This window comes from Falco rusticolus, chromosome 9 (assembly GCF_015220075.1).
Source record: "Falco rusticolus isolate bFalRus1 chromosome 9, bFalRus1.pri, whole genome shotgun sequence".
NCBI classification, from domain to species: domain Eukaryota; kingdom Metazoa; phylum Chordata; class Aves; order Falconiformes; family Falconidae; genus Falco; species Falco rusticolus.
Window position 1 is genome coordinate 3,923,631 of NC_051195.1, and position 19,823 is coordinate 3,943,453.

The 19,823-nt window shown below is 38.8% G+C and overlaps 1 protein-coding gene across 5 annotated transcripts in view; it reads right to left on the bottom strand.

Moving 5' to 3' along the window:
• Positions 1 to 19,745, bottom strand: part of EDRF1 (erythroid differentiation regulatory factor 1) — a 28,487-nt gene extending 8,742 nt beyond the window's left edge. For 2 of the 5 annotated variants that reach the window (XM_037399812.1, XM_037399811.1), the window contains exons 1-16: positions 19,575 to 19,744; positions 18,622 to 18,830; positions 17,081 to 17,147; positions 16,032 to 16,157; positions 15,398 to 15,522; positions 14,791 to 14,950; positions 13,026 to 13,147; positions 11,932 to 12,043; positions 10,768 to 10,915; positions 10,585 to 10,693; positions 10,148 to 10,259; positions 5,710 to 5,970; positions 4,227 to 4,298; positions 3,961 to 4,111; positions 1,480 to 1,668; positions 220 to 420 (exon numbers count right to left, since the gene is read on the bottom strand). In XM_037399812.1, the coding sequence (XP_037255709.1) occupies positions 220 to 420; positions 1,480 to 1,668; positions 3,961 to 4,111; positions 4,227 to 4,298; positions 5,710 to 5,970; positions 10,148 to 10,259; positions 10,585 to 10,693; positions 10,768 to 10,915; positions 11,932 to 12,043; positions 13,026 to 13,147; positions 14,791 to 14,950; positions 15,398 to 15,522; positions 16,032 to 16,157; positions 17,081 to 17,147; positions 18,622 to 18,830; positions 19,575 to 19,640 (2,230 nt within the window). In that variant the 5' untranslated portion in view covers positions 19,641 to 19,744. Of the gene's footprint in view, positions 1 to 219; positions 421 to 1,479; positions 1,669 to 3,960; positions 4,112 to 4,226; positions 4,299 to 5,709; positions 5,971 to 10,147; positions 10,260 to 10,584; positions 10,694 to 10,767; positions 10,916 to 11,931; positions 12,044 to 13,025; positions 13,148 to 13,439; positions 13,542 to 14,790; positions 14,951 to 15,397; positions 15,523 to 16,031; positions 16,158 to 17,080; positions 17,148 to 18,621; positions 18,831 to 19,574 lie in introns of those variants that run through there. The other 3 variants (XM_037399809.1, XM_037399810.1, XM_037399813.1) reach the window with 3 other exon arrangements.
• Positions 19,746 to 19,823: the final 78 nt, after the last annotated feature.

The following is a 19,823-nucleotide window of genomic DNA, read 5'->3' on the forward strand; positions in this document are numbered from 1 at the left end:
TATCTAAATTTAGTTATTTTACAGCTTCAGGCATGTCATACTGACAGCCTCCTTACGTGTGACAGGCACGGTAAGCTTTCTCTGAAGGGAACTGAACTGAAGCATAATAAACCCTCCTCCAGAAACGTTGCTAGTGCATGCTTTTGAGGAAGCATAATGCAATTACTTATGTCTGTCACATAACCAAATTACAGCAGTTATCTTGTAACAGTACCATACCTTGGCACCTGGATTCTCTATGAAGACTATGTAGTATTTCCTGATCTTCTTTTGTCTGGTAATTATATTCTTCAAGATATGCTGCTCTGTTGTTTGCATTTTGAGCAAGCATTAATTGGATATCTCCACAAAGGGTTAAACACTGACAAAGAAATACTAATACTTCAGGAAGCATGCTGGCGCAGAGACAACAGTAGGTATCTATTAGAAAAAAAAAAATCCCATGGATGAGGGAGGGGAAAAAAAAAAAAAAGAATTAAATGTCAAAAGGTTTGACACAGACTGACAATATAATTGGTTTTGATGTTACCTGTCACACTTATTCTCTGTATGCAGACAACATACTTTCTGCTAAGAAAAATTAGCCTATTTTAAAGTTACAGCTGCTCTACCCAGCTGACAGTTTCGAAAGAGCAACTATGTTGTCCAAGATGAACAGTGAATTTGATAATTACAAATGCTAATCTCATATTTGACTAAAGGAAAACTGACTTTCTACAGATTAACTCAAATGAGTTATAGCCTGAAAAATTCATTTCCAAAAGGTACAGCTTAAAATTGATTCTCAAGTCTTTAAAAGACTGAAAACTGAAGAATGCTTTGAGTTATTGATAAGCATATTGATTCTTCATCTTAAGATCAAGACTCTTGCTTTATAAGACTCCTCCTGCCCCAAGCCCTACAAACATGGAAGCAAAATAGCAGCACTATAGTACTAAGCTAATAGCATTTTCCAACTAGTTACTCTCATTATGGTAGTAATACTCTAAACAGCCTGATTTTACTTTCTTCGTTTTCCTCAGTAATATTTGAAAATATATTTCATTTTAGAGGAGTATCCAATTCAGCTGATGAACAAGTTTGGTATTTTTGAGAGTTGGGAATATATCTAAATGAAACAGGAACCACCAGGCACTTCCAGCAAAAAAGCATCTGCCTGCAGCGATAGCACTTCGACCACAGAATATTATCTTGGTCTTGGCACCAGAACAACTTTCCCAACTTCAAGTCTTCTGAAGCTCCAGATATGCCCAGTCTGTCAACATGGGAACACCTTTCTACCAAAGGGAGACAAGAGTTCTTCTTACTACAGACTTCCCTCCCGAATAAGGAGCTAGACACTTAGTTAACTAAACGCACAGTTGTCAGACTTGTCACTGCGCACCACTAGGATAAATCATGCACATGAGAAGTATTTGATATCGTGAAAGGTATCTACAGGCAATGGTGCAGATGACAAAACACATTCAAGCAACTTACCATGGCACTGTAAAGCCAGCTTGATGTATCGTAACGCTCTCCCGTATTTCTGTAGAATCACGGCAGCATCAGATAGGACATAATAAGCCTTCGATGATTTCAGAATGAGCTGGAGTTTCATTTTATATTGCCACGATCCAGGAATCATTCCTGACTGACTGGAATGCTTACCCTTCTGAAATGAGCCCACTGTAATGCAACAGAACCTCATTAGTAAATCTCATCTCCATAACATATGTTAGAGGTTGAACATAATTCATCAGCATTCAGACAGAATGCAAATTGCCTTAGTACAGCTCTGCACAAGCAGAGTTATGCCAACTTGTCTGCCACTACATTTTTCATCTGCAAAATGGACCCAATACTTTGAACTTTTCCATGTAGTCCACTGGTAGCAGGATGCTCAAACATAGTGAGCACAGAGCCAATGCAGCTACCCTCTCAAACTTTAAACCATTTTTGAAATACAGATGCAACAACCAAGACTATTCCATTAGACAGCAGTAGAAAAGAACAAGAAAGCCATGGGCATAACGTGTCACGTTCTCTGCCAAATCCTTGCAATACATGCTCTGTTTCTGTATGAACAGTCTCAAAGTGAGAAAGCCTCCATTTGCGAGTTTAGCTTCCAGCACAAAAGGAACTGGATAACCCGGTCCTTTCTGCAAGGAAAGCCAATGTCTGTCTCGCGCTCATTCCAAGACATCCTCAACATAAGAATATGAAGGTTCCTTCAGTGCTGCAGGGTTCGGTTATGGAACCAGAAAGAACAGGTGACTTGGCTTTAGACATACCAAAGGACAGAATTTTGTCCTGACAGTATCTGCATGCAGAAATGAGTCTCTTGCTCACAGGTGGACATATAAGGCCTGACCTGCAAGGCCACTCTCTTTAGTAAGTTCTAGAACTACGTGTTTATAACAAAACCAAATCTAATACGTCAACACCTCATGCAGTTAAAGACATAGAATGCACACATACTGTGTCCATATACCATTCAGAAGTAGTTCTCCAAGCTCAAAATTCAAGAATTAAGAGCACTTACCCTTTCTATACATATGTAAACATACACATGTAGCCAAGAAACTATATCATCTGCATCACAGAAAATAAACCCACACGCTGGAGAAGCAGAAGTTTCCCCCTTATGTTTGAAATATTTTTCTCTAGGTTGAATTCAATCCTTACGACCTAAACAAGCAACACCGTTGCTACTTCAGGGAAGAACTCCAGCACAGATCCAGAAATTAAGTTGGTTTTTTTTTTGGCGGGGGGTGGGGGGGTGGTTGGTGGTTTTTTGGTTTGGTTTATTCTGAGATCTGTACAATATTCAGCTCCCACCTCCCCCAGGAAACACTTGTTTCTAAACAGAAAAAGTTAACCTGGACATTCTCCTTGCCAGCTGGCAAGAGCTGCAACATGTTACCAGTTCCAAATCCTGAAGGCAGAAAACAGAGCCTGACTGCAGGAGAGCTGAAATCCGCCCACTGTTCTTGCTGAGCTGCCCTAGGTGGAATTTCTCCGTAGATCTTGGTAACAGTTAGTCTCACAGTCTGTATTAGCAGTACTGCACATGATTTATGCAAGCTGGGCACAATGTAACTTTCTGATGGAGGTGCTAAACTCCTTGGTCTTGTATGTGATAAAAACTAGGAAGTATGTGTACATGTCCAGATCACTGACATTCAAGAGAATCATGAAATTGGAAGAGAAATATGAGAACACAAACTAGTACCTCAAAACGGAACTTGCTTATTATTTAGAGATTTTTGAAGGGGGAAGCAAGGAAAAAGGAAAGAAGAAAGAATTGTACGAACATGCAAGACAAATTTCTTCCTGGGTTGTGCTTGTAGGGCTTCTCACCCTGCAGAGAACTCTAATTTCAGGAGAGTCTTTCTTCTTCTACCCTTTTATGGTAATCCAGAGAAAAAGTAAGTAGACAGACTATAGTCTGAGACTTCTGTATTTCGAGTATTTAAGCAAAAAAAACCCCATCTTTTACTTGCTGCTTCCTTCCACAACTGTAGATGTACAAGATAGAAAACAAAATCCTAGTTAATATTTGATATGCAATTCAGCAGCAAACAATGTAGGAGAAAAACCTGCCAGAAGTGAGAAGTCACGAAAACCCCACAACTAAAGACTATTTTAAAAACAACCCATGCAATTTGTCATGCTCCATGTATCAAACCCCAAAATACTAAGTCCTTATGGAAGTCATCTGCAAACTACATCTAAATACGGTCCCGTAAATTATGAGTTTACTAATATAATTGCTTTGATATGCAAAATATCCCAAATGACCTATTCTTTTCATATTTAAAAGGGAACAGACTGTTCCTCAATTTTCAATATATTACTTTTACTTAGGCAGTAGTGTAATTAGTGACTCGTAAGTACACTGTTTTGACAATCAAAATAAAGTAGCAGCAGTTTGTGCTGGCACTGAAAAGGTCTTATTTGCACAACAATACAACTTACTTTTGTCCAAAAATAATGCCATCTGTTTTTCCAGACACTCGGGACCACCACTGGTGGATTCATCTTCATATTTCAATGGGATTGGAGTGCTGGGATCAGCTGCAGGAAGGTCACCCTCTTTTTTAACACTGCTGTCAACAGACTTCAAGCCCTGCAAAAAGAAGAAGTAATTTAAGTCACCTTGAAAGCAACATTTAGGAAATACAGAATACATCAAGAATTGGGTACTAGGTGAAATATCACTAGAAAGTTGACTGTAAACTTACCTCCAGGACATAGTTGAGCACTAGCCTGCAGCGCTCTTCAGTGCCATGGCAGACAGGAAACGCACAGCTAGGCTTCATGGAGGGGGCACAGGGAAGGAAGGAAAATGTTCAGCAGAAGAAAGTTACTGGCTAGAAGATGCAAATGAGACCTAGCATTAAGGAAATGTGTTAACGGAACAGCTGAACTCGAGACTAAAAAGTGTCACAGTATTTCTTTCCTTTACCTTAGTGAGCAATTCATATACCTAGTCATTTACTTGGTCTCCCCTGGTAATCACAAATAGAAGAGATGTCTCTATTCCATCAGTAGTTACAAAAGCATCCACAGACGGTCTGCAATGCAGATCTGGGAGGATAAGATTCAATACTGCAGAAAAATAATTTCTTCAGCCTATACATCAAAGCTGCACTTTTGTCACCTTTGAACAACTCAAAGCTTTGGGATTTCAGGGGTGGTGGTGGGGGAGTTTGTATTTTTGTTTTTTTCTAGGATTGAGTAGAAGTGGGAGGAGAAACAAGAAACTGAGTACTTCTGCACCTGTACAAGTTGTGTTTTCAGCTGATGGACCTTGCAGCATTAGAAATTAAGATGCAATAACAGTTACAAATTTACTTAGGAAATTTTGTTCTTTGCTACTCAACACAGGCATTAGAAAAAAAAGGTTTAGCTTTTGACCAATGAGAGTAACTTCACAATCATATCCCTATATTAGGTAAGACAAGTAAAATATCAGAAATAAAATGCTTTGAACAACTTCTTCACTGACCTTCCCAGTTTCTCATGTTCCTGTATTTTGTTACAATAATAATACACAGAAAGTGCAACAAAGGTAGCACTATTACACTTCTGCCAATTCCTTTATCAGGCACATGTATGCCAAGAAAGTTTCAGGAATACTATGGCCACGCACCCAGCTATCCCCTTAGACACAACATGTACATGTGTGCAGAGTGAAGCTTCACCTCTTCTTTAAAATTAACTAGAACCAAGTTTTCAAGGAAATCAATTGCTGTATTTCGATCAGTTACCTTGGAAAGACAAAGGGAAATCAAACACTAACCCTGTGGAAGTGAAGTAGCTGCTGATCTCAGAAAAACACTCAAACATCAACGTTGCTCCAGAAATAAAAGACTAAGATACCCTAGCTATCCACACAAACTCGTGGTCATCTACAGTGCTTACACATAGCCACAGTTGGCCTATTTTCTTACTATTGCGACGGAAATAATTTTTCTGTATCCTGCTATGCTGACACAAAGGACACATGCAAGACAGGGGAAAATCTACATTAAACCTGCTATACTTTAAAATTCAAAGACCTCAAATGTTATGAGCAGCCCATCAGAAGTTTTTTTCCCCCCACTGTCTTGTCTTCAGGTTAACTGAAGCACAAAACAGGTAACTGAATTTCAGTAACAAACCTTGCTACATGAACTGAATCTTTCAAGAAAGCCCTTTAAAAATATCCACAGCTTTACTTACACGGATCCGATGAACAGACTTGTACTTTTCTGGTACTGATAACTCCCCAACAGATTTGATTACAGCCACTGCTTTATTGTCATCTGGCGGATCAGAACTGTTACTGTAGGAACCATTTTCATCACTGTCTGGCATTTCTTCCTCTTCCTCGCTGTAACTTTCATCAGAATTTCCACTTATAGGGAAGTCTGTACCATCTTCCTTTTTAGGTTCATCCAACTGAAAAAGCTCTGATAACATGTAGTTTGCTGAAGCAATAATCTTTTTAAATAAAAGAAAAAATTGGTGATTTATTTTCAAGTTATTTTTCTTTTGAAAGGCAACATCAATATAAATTGCCTTAGAACAAGGAGTAGAGTGTGCATACAAACAGGTGTTGATAACCTGTAAATACAGCCTGTACACACACACATTGTATGACCATATCCTTGAGCACTGAACTTTAAAGAATATTTAAGGAACAAAGGCTTGCAGACAGTATGTTGTTAAATATCCATATATGTGCATGCAGACCCTGCAATCAAGCTTGCCCACACTTGGCTTCATCCCCCACGTTACAAGGTCTTTATGTCATTTTGTAAGCGAGGGTGTAAAGGTAAAATTTGGAACACAGACCACCTTGGGCCAAGACAGCTTTAGTTTGTTTAAAAAAAAAAAAAAAAAAAAAAGAAAAAGAAGTAAGGGCAGCTCTATCACACTATTCTATTCTTTTCAGCACCACCCTAAAAACTTGTTTATTCACATCTTTTGAGGATTGTCTCAAACAGCAGTTATGCTGCCTTCCAGAGAAGCTTTTACCTCCTCCACTTTTGTTCTAACTCACACAAAAAAAGGCAAAATCTGCTGTAAGAGAAAAACCCAGCAGCTATCTTAGTTGACAGTAAGGGGGTATTTATCCCTTCTCTTCTCTGGACTGCTGCTGCATGGAGAAAAATGGAGTAATGAAAACTATGTTCTGGTAGGGATAAGCATTCAGGGGGTCTGCATTTAATTTCTTCCTGCTTCAGTTTATACACTGCCAGAGTTTCAGAATATGTCAGTGAATGAGCTCTTAGATATAAACATTTAAAAGCTATGCTGTAGCAGCAGCAGCATGCACAGTACTAACAGTTTAGAGCGTGAAGAAATCAATTTCAGCTTCTCCAAAAACAAAGAACACACTGGAACTGACAACCATAACAGATGTAAATTGAAACTCAAGGGGTCAAACATGAAAACAGCACACAAATGGGATATACTTGTAGAGGTAACTAGCTTGCTTTTTATAGTGAGAAAACAAATAAAACTATATAGTAAGTCAGGAGAAATACAATGCACACTGGCAACAGCCTAAAACAAGGAGCATTACACCCCCTGCTTCAGTTTGGTTTTATACAGAAATAAAAAGCCTTGAGGCAAGATGTACCAAAGTTCAACCTCATTTCTTGCCTAAGTGTACTACGCAGTCCTGTACATGTTGCTCCATAACCTCCTCCCATTCCATTCAAAAAGAGACTGAACACAAACAGCTGAAAGCCAACCTGGTCCAGCATCAGACTGCACTCCAGAACATTTCAACACACCCATCAAAGACTAAGTCAGCAAGATGAGAAATATGTATACACACTATACACACATACACATACTTTTTTCCTCTAAGAAAAGTGCTTAGAGAAAAGGTTATTTTGGAACCATAACACACACCTAACAATTAAACCAGTAAGAACAATACAATAATAAACCTTACAGTAAGTGTTAAGCCCTTTTCTTGCTACCTCAAGTTTTCAAGTAAACTGAACTCTTGCTCAGACAGCTCTCACACTCCTATCACTAAGAATTCTGACACTAAGAGACGAGTCAAGTCTGCCAAGAAAATTGGATCAGATTTAGTTAAAAAAAAAAAAAACCACACAGAAAAACCAAAACACAAACCAAACACAAATATATGCCTTGAAGTGACCTGCTTTTGTGCACCTGGTCCCCAAACTGGAATGAACAATTTTGATAAGTGCTTAGGCTCCACCTTAAATCACTGACTCTTGTGTAGCTCCAGGAAAACACTAAGGAACAGCTTTCAGGTTTGGCCTTTTGCATTTAGGCACCTTAGGAAGGATGTAACAGCCAAAAGACTTGCATTACTGCTTCATGCACACACAGAGTGATTACGTCAAGGCCTAAGTTCTAGAACACATTTTTACACTGAAATCTCTGGCTTCTGAGACGCCTTTTCCCCCCCCCCCAATGCTGAACAAGTGTTGGGTGAAGGACGTGCGATTAACTCCCCTGATATGCACCTTGGTGATTCATAACTCCTGCATTTTACTTCCTGAACATTCAGAATATGAAAAAGTGTCAAGAGTAATTTCTAAAGCAGTGGGGTAGCCAGGGAATAGGGGGAAGAAAAAAAAAAGTGACAAAAAAACCTGCGCCCACGCTGCCGCCTTCTGCTTCCCAACATCTTCTCTACTTCTGACTTCAAAAAAGGTACTACATGTAAATAGTGGGCTTCAGTGGCATTACAACAGCACTGTTACTTACAGTTCCTGCTTCTGGCAATAAAGGGCATGTTCCAGTTCCTGGTTCTGCTGGAATCTAGTGAGATTGGACCAGAATACAGTCCAGCAATTTCATACAAAATGGAACTGAGATACAATTTCCCCACAGTAGCCATGCTATATCATGTAAGCATGTTAAGTAACCCTCCATCAGAACAGCAACCTTTCGGCATTAGCCATTTGGGTGAACTGCCAACCAAACAACATTTTACACTTCTTGTGTATTTTTGGAGGGCTTTTTGCTTTGTTAAAAAAAAAAAAAACACACAAAAAAAAACCAGCGCTCAGAAAATTACTCATTTTACCAGGCCGCTTTCTGAACCAGTATACAGCTGCTGAGAGAAAGTAAAAGAGGCCACCACTGTGCAGGAGTATGAATTCCATTAACCTACTCAAGTAAGGACTCTCTCCTGCCCTATTAAAGAGTTACTTAGAATTAAAAAAAAAACATATAGGAAAGGGAAAGCGATTCTAGCCTGATCAAGTTCAGAAAAGAATAAAAACCAGCTGTTAAAGAGTATTACCTGTTCTAAAAGCTTGTAGATCACAAGAAGCAAACAACGGAAGGATCTCATGCAAGCAAAAAAACCCACCAATTTTCAAGAGCTTCTAACGGGATTTTGAGAGCTTCCCACAACTTCAGAAGGAGTCTACAAAATACTTATGAATTGTATTTAAAGTAGATAACAAGAGGAGACATGGCATGTATTAGTTGAACTAATATTTTTCACATGACGTTTTTGAGATCAATTTTCAGTTGAAAACAGCTTAAATCTAGACCACTTACATGTAAATGAAGACAAACTTTGGATTAGATTTTAGTTTCAGTACAGGTATTTCTTTTTTACATGTATAATGTGTTGCCTATAAATAGTATTAAGTTACCATGCTGGTGTGCTGTAGCCTGCACAAAGCAGCTCCTGCCTGATAAACTTCCAAGCCTCCTGTCTTTTGGTTAAGCATATTGATAGCATTCTGAACCTACAGATTTCTCAATTTAAGACAAGGAAAAGATTGTGAATAGACTTAGTCAAAATACCAATGAGAAAGTAGCACACTCCCTTATCTTCTGCAATGAAAAAAGAAGCTAGCACATCTGGCAGCAGTAATACTTTAAGACATACACATGTTCCCTACCTCCCTAAACTTTAATAAACTACTTGTCTGACAGAGCAATTGGATTCCCGTCTTTCTTCGAAAAGAACCAGAATCAACTATGTGGAATAAAGGTCAGTACAGCTTCACCTTCTTTTCATTACTTACTGCTTCTGAAACTACAGAGCATCAAGGTACCAAAGGCTGACACAAGGTCTAATGAAGAGGTAAGAGTTTGAGGTTCTTTTCCTGACTCTCCCATCTATCACAGAATAGTTGAGGTTGGAAGGAACCCCTTGAGACGGCCTAGCCCAGCCCAACCCCCCTGGCTCAAAGCAGGTGGCTCAGGTCCACATCCAGTTGGGCTTTTTGTACCTCAAAGGATAGAGACTCTGTAACCTCTCCGGTTAACCTATCCCAACATTCAGCCACCTTCAGAGTAAAAACATTCTTATATTCACACTTTACACTGTCCAGCTAAGATCTACCTTAGCACCTGTATAGCTTCCAAGCACAAAAGGACTCCTCGGGAATGAAAGCAAGAGAGCAAATGTAATGACAAGTTCCTTTTTAGAGCAGGACAGAAGCAACATTACATAGCAATGCATGTCAGTGAAGGCTACGGCTTAGAAATTTATTTGTGCTTAAAGAAGCCCCAGAGTATTTTTTTCTTTTAAGTTTATAAATTAATTATAGTTTTCTCCCTTGCAAGGAAAGGAGGAAGTACCACACAATATATTACTAGGTGTATTACGATGACAGCATTTATTATATTTACAAAAAGTTACAAGAAAACATGCAATTCTTACTTGAGGATGTCTGCCATTGTCCAATAACTTAAGACAATTCAGGAGCAATGTCCTGATAGTGCCATAGTGTTTCTTGTTCTGGTTTTTCTTCAGCATCATATTGCAAGCAACTCTAGAAGAAGGTTGAACAAAATCATGTATCACAGAATAATTTCTTTGTGCTAGAAGAACTGTAAATGTACCCAGATGCAAATGTAGATCTCCCAGACTTTATGATGGGTCTACAAGACTTACTTAGCAAGAGTGTAGTTTACACTGAGAAATGGTGAACAGAAGAAAGTCTGGTTTGATTTTGTAGGACTGCGGCTTACCAAGCTTATGTGTAAAAGACTACTTTCATTTAATGCATTTTTTAATTGTAATGTACTTTTTGGTCTCAATTCTTAATACAACTGCACCAAGAACTAAATATTACAACAAAAACTATAAAAACTTACTTGTACAGAAGAATTGCCACAGGCATTGTAAAAGGGTTTTGGTATTTGTCTTCTGTCTCTTCACAAAGCGTGGTTAGGTCATAAAGCTTTACTATATCACTCCCACTTGCTGAAAGGTAAGACCTTTCATTAATCAACCTCGCATTAACATAAAGCTCTTCAAACAGATCTAAATCTACTTACCTTTAAACAACCAATAAGTATGTCCTTCTTTGGTGCAATTTGATTTCAGAAAAGATAAGATATTTTGAGCAATATCTTTTATCACTTTGGTAGAAAAATTTGAGTTTTCCAAATTGGGAATATCTTCAGTCTTGATCATTTCATATTTCTGCAAGGAATGTATCAAGATCAGGAGGGTTTTCTGCTACCTACCTCCCCAAAAATCTATAGAGCAGTGTCTCTACCAACTGCTAAAAGAAACAAAAGGCTACTATTTGATACAGCGTCATGATAAATTGAGTTAATTTCTATGATTTACTTTAAAAGCAAGCACATCTTGATTACACTACTCAGTAAGAGCTTTAAAAAGCTTTTAAACATCACTTCTGTGACAAACATGGTAACTGGAGAATAAAAGGTGAAAAAACAGTAAAGGTGCAAAATCTAACTATATTTGGGATAGACTTTTTAGTGGTGCCTGTAGCAATAGGACAAGGGGTAATGTTTTTAAACTGAAAGAGGGTAGATTTACATCAGGTGTTAGGACAAAATTCTTGACTGCAAGGGTGGCGAGATACTGGAACAGGTTGCCCAGAGAAGTTGTGGATGCCCCAGTCCCTGGAAGTGTTTAAGGCCAGGTTGGACAGGGCTTGGAGCAACCTGGTCTACTGGAAGGTGTCACTGCCCATGGCAGGGGGTTGGAATGAGATGATCTTTGAAGGTGCCTTCCAACCCAAACCATTCTACGTCTACTTCGATGAAACCCAGTCAGCCTAGTAAGCAACTATACACTATCAGGTACAACAGAAACTCAGCTGATACGTGTGGTCTACTGCAAAATAATCAAACTAAAGTTTAAAAAGCATGCATCTACCTTGACAAGTGAACACTACAGATTTTAAGATGCAAGAAACATTATTTCTGCTGCTACATTTTTTATTTTTGCCTTCATTCATACATCAGGGAAAGAAGGAATCTTGCATGCATGGGAGGGAGAGGAATAAAGAGCATAGTATTTTTTAGTGGCTGTTGCAAGCTGTGTAGATACTTCTCATTCTGCAATAAAGGATTTTTGTAAATCTTTCTGTCAGAGCAGTAAGATTTTAAAGAGATCTGTTACAACTGGAGCAATTTCAGAAACAGAAGAACAGATTAACCATGCATAGTGCGAAGTGCCAGACTTACCTGAACAATGCCATTAACATGAAAGCACATCACAAGCTCTGGTACATTGCATATTAAGTTGTCCAACCAATAGTCAATTCCTGTCAGCACATTTATTGGCTTGTTGTTATCCCTAAGAATAAGTAATTCTCATGTTATTTAAGTATTTACTCTTCAGAAAATACTATGGATGTTTACCAATGGGATTTAGATTTGAGTCACCTGAGAGTGGATGGATACTAAAACAATTATTTGTGGCTTGTTATAACAATGAATTATATCAAACACAATAGATGTACCAATCTCTCCAATGAAATACACTCACATTCCCTCAACAATTTTGAATTTTTACCTGCACATATACTGAAACTTAACAAGCTTCAGATGTCACACTACTACCAAGATAATAAGTACCTATTAAGTAATACTAAAGGAATGGCAATATTAACTGCAACTAATTATAGCGCAAGCTTTCTCACAGACCTTCCAACGTTCCTTGCAAAGCAAGTGTAAATTCCTATACGTGTCTTAAAAAGACAACAAATATACCGACCAAGTTTCAAGTTTCTACTCATTCTTTGCCTATGCATAGGCAGGAACAGAAAGACTAGTAATCAAGTGATCAGCAGAAAGTATTAGTGAACAGTAAGACAGAACTTAGAAATACTATAATCACAAGTTTTAGGTATTTATACCCAACTAGAAGTTACCGAAATTCAGAATCCCAAGAGGAGAAATACTACTGCTCTGTTTTATAAAATTAGCAATAGAATAAAACTAAGGGCTAGATATACAGGAGTGTTTTAACACTCAGCATTCTCACTGAAGTCAGGAAAGGTTGCAAACCACAAGTACTTTCAAATAAAGGTTTACTTAGAGCCAGAAAAAGATCAGCAGAGCATCTCAAGTCACAGTGCAGTGGCATGGCATTGGGACTCCATTTCTGTTTTTCTGCACTTCACAATGCCATCACCACTTAAGTCTAAAGTACAAATTTTATTCTTTAAACTGCATGTAAAAATTGAGTGAGTCAAACAATGCAGATAGCTAAAGAGGAAGCAAAGCAACAAGTCAATCAAGGCTGGCATACGTATCTCATTAACTTCAAAACTCACCTGAGACGCAAGCTCACAGCAGGGTATCTCCCACCTCCAAATATAGGCATATTTGATCCTACTAACATGTGGATATCTTCAAAAGTCCACAAGATATTACGAACAAAGTCATTTTTAAGTCCCTTCATTAAGAGAGAAAAAACTGGTCTATAAAGCACTACTATAAAACTTGCTCTCTATGATACTCTGTGGAATTATGAGAAAGCGAGAAGCAAAAGCAGCAAATAAAAGACAGCACAGAATGAACTAGGCTACGCATTCACATTAACTTAAAAGACTGAGATTGCAAATGCCACAAAAACTACTTCTACAGGGGACTTAGTTTTTCTCTCTGTTCCAATTTAGACCAAATTTTTAAATGGTTGATTAAATTGGGGGTTCAGTGTTTGAGCTCAAATTTCACATATAGCATACCTGACTGTTTTCCCCGTCATTGAACAAAGTAGTCAGGTTTTGTTCTTTGGGGGCTGAGGCCACATGCCCCACTATATATGAGGGTTCAAGAGGCACACTACCCTGTGAAAAGCACAAGGATAAGGAGTGATTCTGCTGCTGAGGTAAAGTTAGGCCATTAAAAAAAAATATCTGAACAACAAAAGCATAGAAGGGAAAAACCTTTACCTCTAATATCTTTAAATAAATATGCACTAAACTACAAAAAACCTCTAGTCAGCGACTAGAATACTTCTTTTCTATAGGTAGTACCAAAATTTTAGATTTTATATTCTCAGAGGCTTCGGAAAGAAATCAGAAAATTTAAAGAAACTCTTTATTACCCCAGAGTCAGCACCAGATTATCATTCTCCAGAAGTAAAACCTCTATCCCAATTAGTAAATTAAAGAAAATGACACTGTACAAATGCACAATAGCTCCTTTATGATAAACAGTCTGGTTTAGGCAATAGCTCCTCAAGAAGGCAGAAGAGAGAAGTATAAAGCTTCCAAGTACTGAAATATTTCACCACTTGAAACTATTACTAGACCACAACATATGAGGTTACAATTTTATGGATAACATAGCTTAGAGCCTTCCTAAGTTAGCTGACAGTCATTTGGCATACCAGTTGGTAGTCTAAGCATAACTATAGCATCATCATTATACTAATGTAGACTGAATACAACAGATCTTTCAACTTCTCAAACATTAAATCAATTCCTGTATTGTATTACTCAAAAACGCCAGGAATTAAGTTTTCATAAATAAGCTTAGCCACTGACTGAAACCCTAGAATCAGGGCCTAATAATGATTGCAGTTTGTTGCAGAATTACTGCAACATCTCCCCTTTCCACTTCGATAATCTCATAGCAAGTATCTGTAAATGTTGCTTAGTTGTTTACAAGCATTTTCACAGATCTTAATTTTCTTCTTCACCTAATAAATTCAGGGCCACAACAGATTCATTTACATGGCAAATTTAAAAAGAAAGGCCAAGACCTGATATTCAGAAGGTGTGCATGGAAACCTAAGATTTTCCTACTTTTACATAAAGTCATTGATGACTACTCCAAGCCAAATGTTTTGCTTCTCAAAAATGTGTAGATAAATATGTATTTAGTATTACAGTGACAGAAAAAAATACTTCTGAAATTCAGAGCTCTGAAACACCGGCATAAGCTAAACCGCACATACTGCCAAGTTCTTCTTTCTAACGCCTTAGTTAATTTATTTCAGCAGAGAGTTCTGCAGCAGCACTTTTGAAAACCTTTCAATATATATGCCTCTACAAAAACTAAGGTGCCATTTAAAACATCATACACACTAACCTGGTTAGAGGCACCCGGATCTTCAGATAATGAAGAAGGCATTTCAAAAGGAGCTGGCCAAGAGGCCCTTCCTGCTTCATCACTCTCACCTGAAACAGGACCCTCCTGGTGCTGTTTTGAAGTGGAAGGAACAGGCTGAGCAGCTCCATCACCATTAATGCTGACAAAGGAACATTAAAAAGTTCAGTTGACAGTATGCACAGAGATTCGTTTTACAATTGCTATATTTGATGCACTGTTCTCAAAGAATGACTTTGCTATATGGACAATTTGTTCATTGCTCAAAGTTTTAACAAAATTACAGCAGGTGTCACTATCTTAACTTGGACATTTGAAGTTGTTCTTCCCTCAGCGAAATACTGAGATATGTAGTTAACTAAGTCATACTGTTTATTTTACTCTTCAGTACTTTAATTTTACTTTAAAATAGTTCAATTTCTGTTAAAACATTTGCATTATTTCCTGATCTTATCCCTCAATTTCATCTGTATAAGGATAAATCAGTAAATATGACAACCCAAAATATAATTTTAACATTTACTTCAAGACAAGAAACCAGGCAAAAGTAAGATGTGCAGCATCAAGATTCATGCAGACATAAGGTTACCTGTAATACAAAAATTTAGAAAGTATAGCCTTCTGGTACCAATGTTCTTTACTCTTCTTTTTTCGTTGCCACTTCTGATCAATCAGCCTTTGATAAAACTCTTTCAGCCATGTCCAGTCCCCTGTCTAGGCAGTACCATAAATACAAAATTAATATCAAAAAGCATCCGTGAAATAAACCAAGAGCCTTATTAACTTATGAATACTCATCCACAACAACAAGAGAAACCCAGAATTACTTCACAGCTAAAGTCTTGAATTGGTCATTTATTGAAAAAGTATCTTCTAGAAAAGTAACATTCTTATTGAAAAGCTGACTGCACTAGAAAGTCAGATACATAGTAAGAGGTTCCACAGTTACAAATACTGTGTATTAATAATAAAATAAAAGAGTATAGCAATACTGAAATAATTATAGGAAAGTGGGACATGGAATTTTAATCCTACAGTACCATAAATATAGGACATCAGAAGCAGTTTGTGGGTAAACCAATTGCTGCAGAATAGAGGAACTTTTGTACTCACATATGGCTCTCAGGAATTCCAATATATACATGCTTTCTTGCTGGCTACACTGTTATTGAAATAATACATTCTGACCATACGACATACTTAACAAAAACCAAACAGTTAACCTGAGATGATCTCATGAAGAGTTCTTGAATATCTAGCTCATCCAACAAAAGCGTCCGCCCAATGCGATGTACTGCCATGCTCACATGTGACTTGCTATAAGGTATTTTCAGAAGTTTTTTAATATTCTTGCAGGAGAAAAAGAGAACAAAGATAATATTCAATATAATTATAATACACTGTAAGACAATTCCTCGGAAATTCTAAGCAAAGAATAAACTAGAAACATTGGAGAGGGATGAGCAGGCAAATAAAACCTTATAGTGCCAGTGATTTTAAGAAGGCCATTTCACAGGAAGTTGCATTTGTTGAGGTCAGAGAAGATAAGTAACGATGATGAAGAGATCAGTATAAACCACACAGGTGGTTTAAACATGATCTCTCTTTGGATCATCACAACCACATGTGACAAAATGGACGGTTTTGATTTTAAACAATCCAAGCAAGTGGATGGTTTGGATTTTAAAACCTTATCTTCACCACAGGAATACCAACACTTTGTCAGGTATCTGGAGGAATCTGGACAAAGACCTAATTTTGAATAAAAATCTGCCAAACATCAACACTGAGGCAGCAAATGAGTATGTATATTTCCTCTTCTGAATAGCCTCATCTGAATTCTACAGATATTACCAGCACCAAAAAAGCTGGCAAAAATTAGAGGAAAGAGGAAGTAGATTGGAGAGTGGGTATCTCTTCTAGATAAGAATAGAAAAAACTTAATAGAGAGTAATAATTTACATCAAAATAGCTAATTTCAAACACACAAGACGACTACATTGCAAGGTTGACGTGCTGCATTCATTACACTGCATATTTTAATCAAAGGTTATTTGCAGGAATACACAGGAAATAATAATTTTCATCTCTACATCCCTTATTCAGTGATCGCAGCTCCCTTAAATGACAGACCAAGTCAGGGGATCTGTTTGTATTTCACTAGGGGACCTTTACTTGTCCTCAAAGGACACAAAGATGACAGAAGCCAAGACAGGAACTTAAAATAAGGTTTATACAACGTAAGAGTTTGAATGATAGGACTTATACATACCTCTGAATCAGACACAACATCTACATCATTTCCAACTGAGTCAATGAAGTCATATGCCATCCCAAAGCTATTTAGAAAATAATACAAGTTTAGACAAATGCAACGTGGCATTAGAGATCTGGTTTTTTAAGCTTATTAAATATTTGTAAGTTTTTCCTTCATAAAAAACCAGAAGTCTAGGTAAATGTTACCAGGTATAATAACATCTAAAGTGAATTAACAAAATCATATCATTTTCACATTCAACAAGTTCTTCAAAAGGTACCCTTGGACGTGCTTAGATCCAATTGCAAGACATTCTAAAAGGTAGTTTAAGTTTTGTTGAAATCAGGAAAATTGGAACTATTCAAAGTGTTTGTTAAGAGAGCTATGGGAAATTAGAAAAATTGAGTTGTTTTTTTTATTGAACACTAAAAACAAAAACAGTTTTTCAAAGAGTTTCTCTTTAAGGCATTAAGCACCTTAAATAGTTTCATTTTAGCAGCTGTCATTTCATTTTACCTCTTATTTATATTTTCTGAAACTGGCCTAGATTCTGTAACAGACAAAATATGGTTGTATCTTCATCCACCCTCATTAAGGCCTCTCTAAATTATAAGCTGAACAGAATAGAATATTTTAACATACAGATCAGTCTCTAAAATTAAACCAGATATTACCATAACCCAAAAAAATACATGATGTGCAAGCATCTGAAGCTATACCTTCAGTATTAGCTTTCTGATACTAACACTAGAGAGATTAAACTGCCAAAATCTATTTGACAAACAAACATGGTACCTAAAATAAATAGGAAAAAGTCAGAGCCCTGAGTAACATGTTACTCTGCTCAAAAACGTGCATCTCCTAAAACAGATCATGAGGATCTAAACATAGACCCTCCACAAACTGTTCAATTTCACTAACTAGTTGACTTAGTGTGAATTTGCTTGTTCAGCACAGGATTTAAACCTATTTACAAACACTCAGAACTCAACTTATCCAACTATTTAACATCCATACTGAAAGGTAACACTGCTTTTTGGTTTTGCTTCTTATTTCACCTTCTGTGTTCACTCCCGACATGACTACCAAGTGTCTTTTGCCATTAGTTAGCCAGGTCCAGTTTCTAAAGATCCAGAAGAAGTATAAATTGGCTCTGTAACTTTCAAGGTGAACCACCTTTGTTCCATTTTCGCCTGCTATCAAAAGCGGAATGGCTGGCTTAGCCAGACTACCTTGGTTTTGGCCAATTGACAACAGTCAACCAGGGAAGAACATGAGGGCTGTTTGACTGTCTCAGGCAAGGTGTCAACATGCACTTTAAAAAAATAATAATCAACAGCATTTCCAGCATCATTAATCATTTACAAAGGAGACAAGATTATAGCACACAGGCAAGAACTAAGGATGAAAAAGCAGAGGGAGTACAGTGAAAAAAAAAGCAATAGCTAGTTGCTATGGTAAAGCCTGTACTTTACACTTAGAATTACATAGTGTCAAGTCAACTACTAGAATTATTCTTAAAGGCCTGGAAAAAAATAGTGCCTGCTCTTATTTACCTTGAAAACGGTTTACTTTTTTTGTTGTTGCCAAGAATGGTTGTACCCGCCGGTCCCAGCTTTGCGCTCTCACGTAACCAGTTGGCAGGTGGAAGTTTCAGGTCTGTTTTCTCCTGAAGACGGGCGAACGCTGCCTGTGGCGGGGCAGAGGAGTATTTCACCACAGCACTGCTCTTCACCTCATTGCCTCCGAGAAACAACACCGAGCCCTGGTTTTCAAAGAAAAAAAGTATTTTGTTTATCATAGACAACAGCAGTTGAAACTACCTGATTATCAGTTATTTTTCATGGTAAGTGATCAAAGCCCCCGTCCTGCACTTGCTCCCAACTTTCTCCCACATATACGCTCATGAGTATTTTAGTTACCCCGACTCCAATGCTTGCACCAAGCACACATCCCACTTTAGGGCTAAGGCGTGATTAAGGCTGGCTCCCCACAGAAGGTGGAAAATCAACCGTAATTCCCACTAATGCCTCAAAAGTTTGTGTGCTAAGAAAGACCAACACGAAAGCCAACCTCACTCGGTACGCACGCCTTACCACTGCGCGTTCCCCCTCAAATACAGCCCAACGCAGCTGCCAGCTCGTGCAAAGAGCTTTGAACCGGCACACGGTAAGGGAAAAACAGATCCACAGGACACTATTTATGTAAATACAAGGCAGCACGCTGCACTTAAACATAACAACAGAAATACTGCTCACAATTATAGCTTAATCATAATTAGTACGTTCCCTCCTGTACTCCAGCCCTCCCAGCAGCATTCCCTGACCCGCCCGACCGGCGGGAGGACACCCGCCAAACACCCCTGTGGGCGGTGGTACAGCCCCGCCCGACCGCCGAGCCCGCCGCCGCCCCCCGCGCCTCAGCCGGGCCGCCCGCGGCACCGGGGCGGCGCCAGGGCCCCCTCCCGCTACGGCTGCCGGGCACAGACGCGCCCCCCCCGCGCCGTCACCTGCTTAGGCTCCTCCGCGTCTCCCCTCAGAGAAGCGGCGGCCCCCACAACGCGGAGCTCCTCCATTTTCCACTCGCCTGCCGGGGCCGGCCCGTGCGGGGCCAGGGCCGGGGCCGGGCGAGCGGCGCGGAGGCGCTGCAGGCCCCTGTCAGCGCCCGCTGCCGGCGGGGGGGCGGGCAGCGCGCCGGCTCGGGAGCAGCCACCTCTCGCGACACTTACGGACAAGTCCCGCGGGGCCCTGTGGGCGGA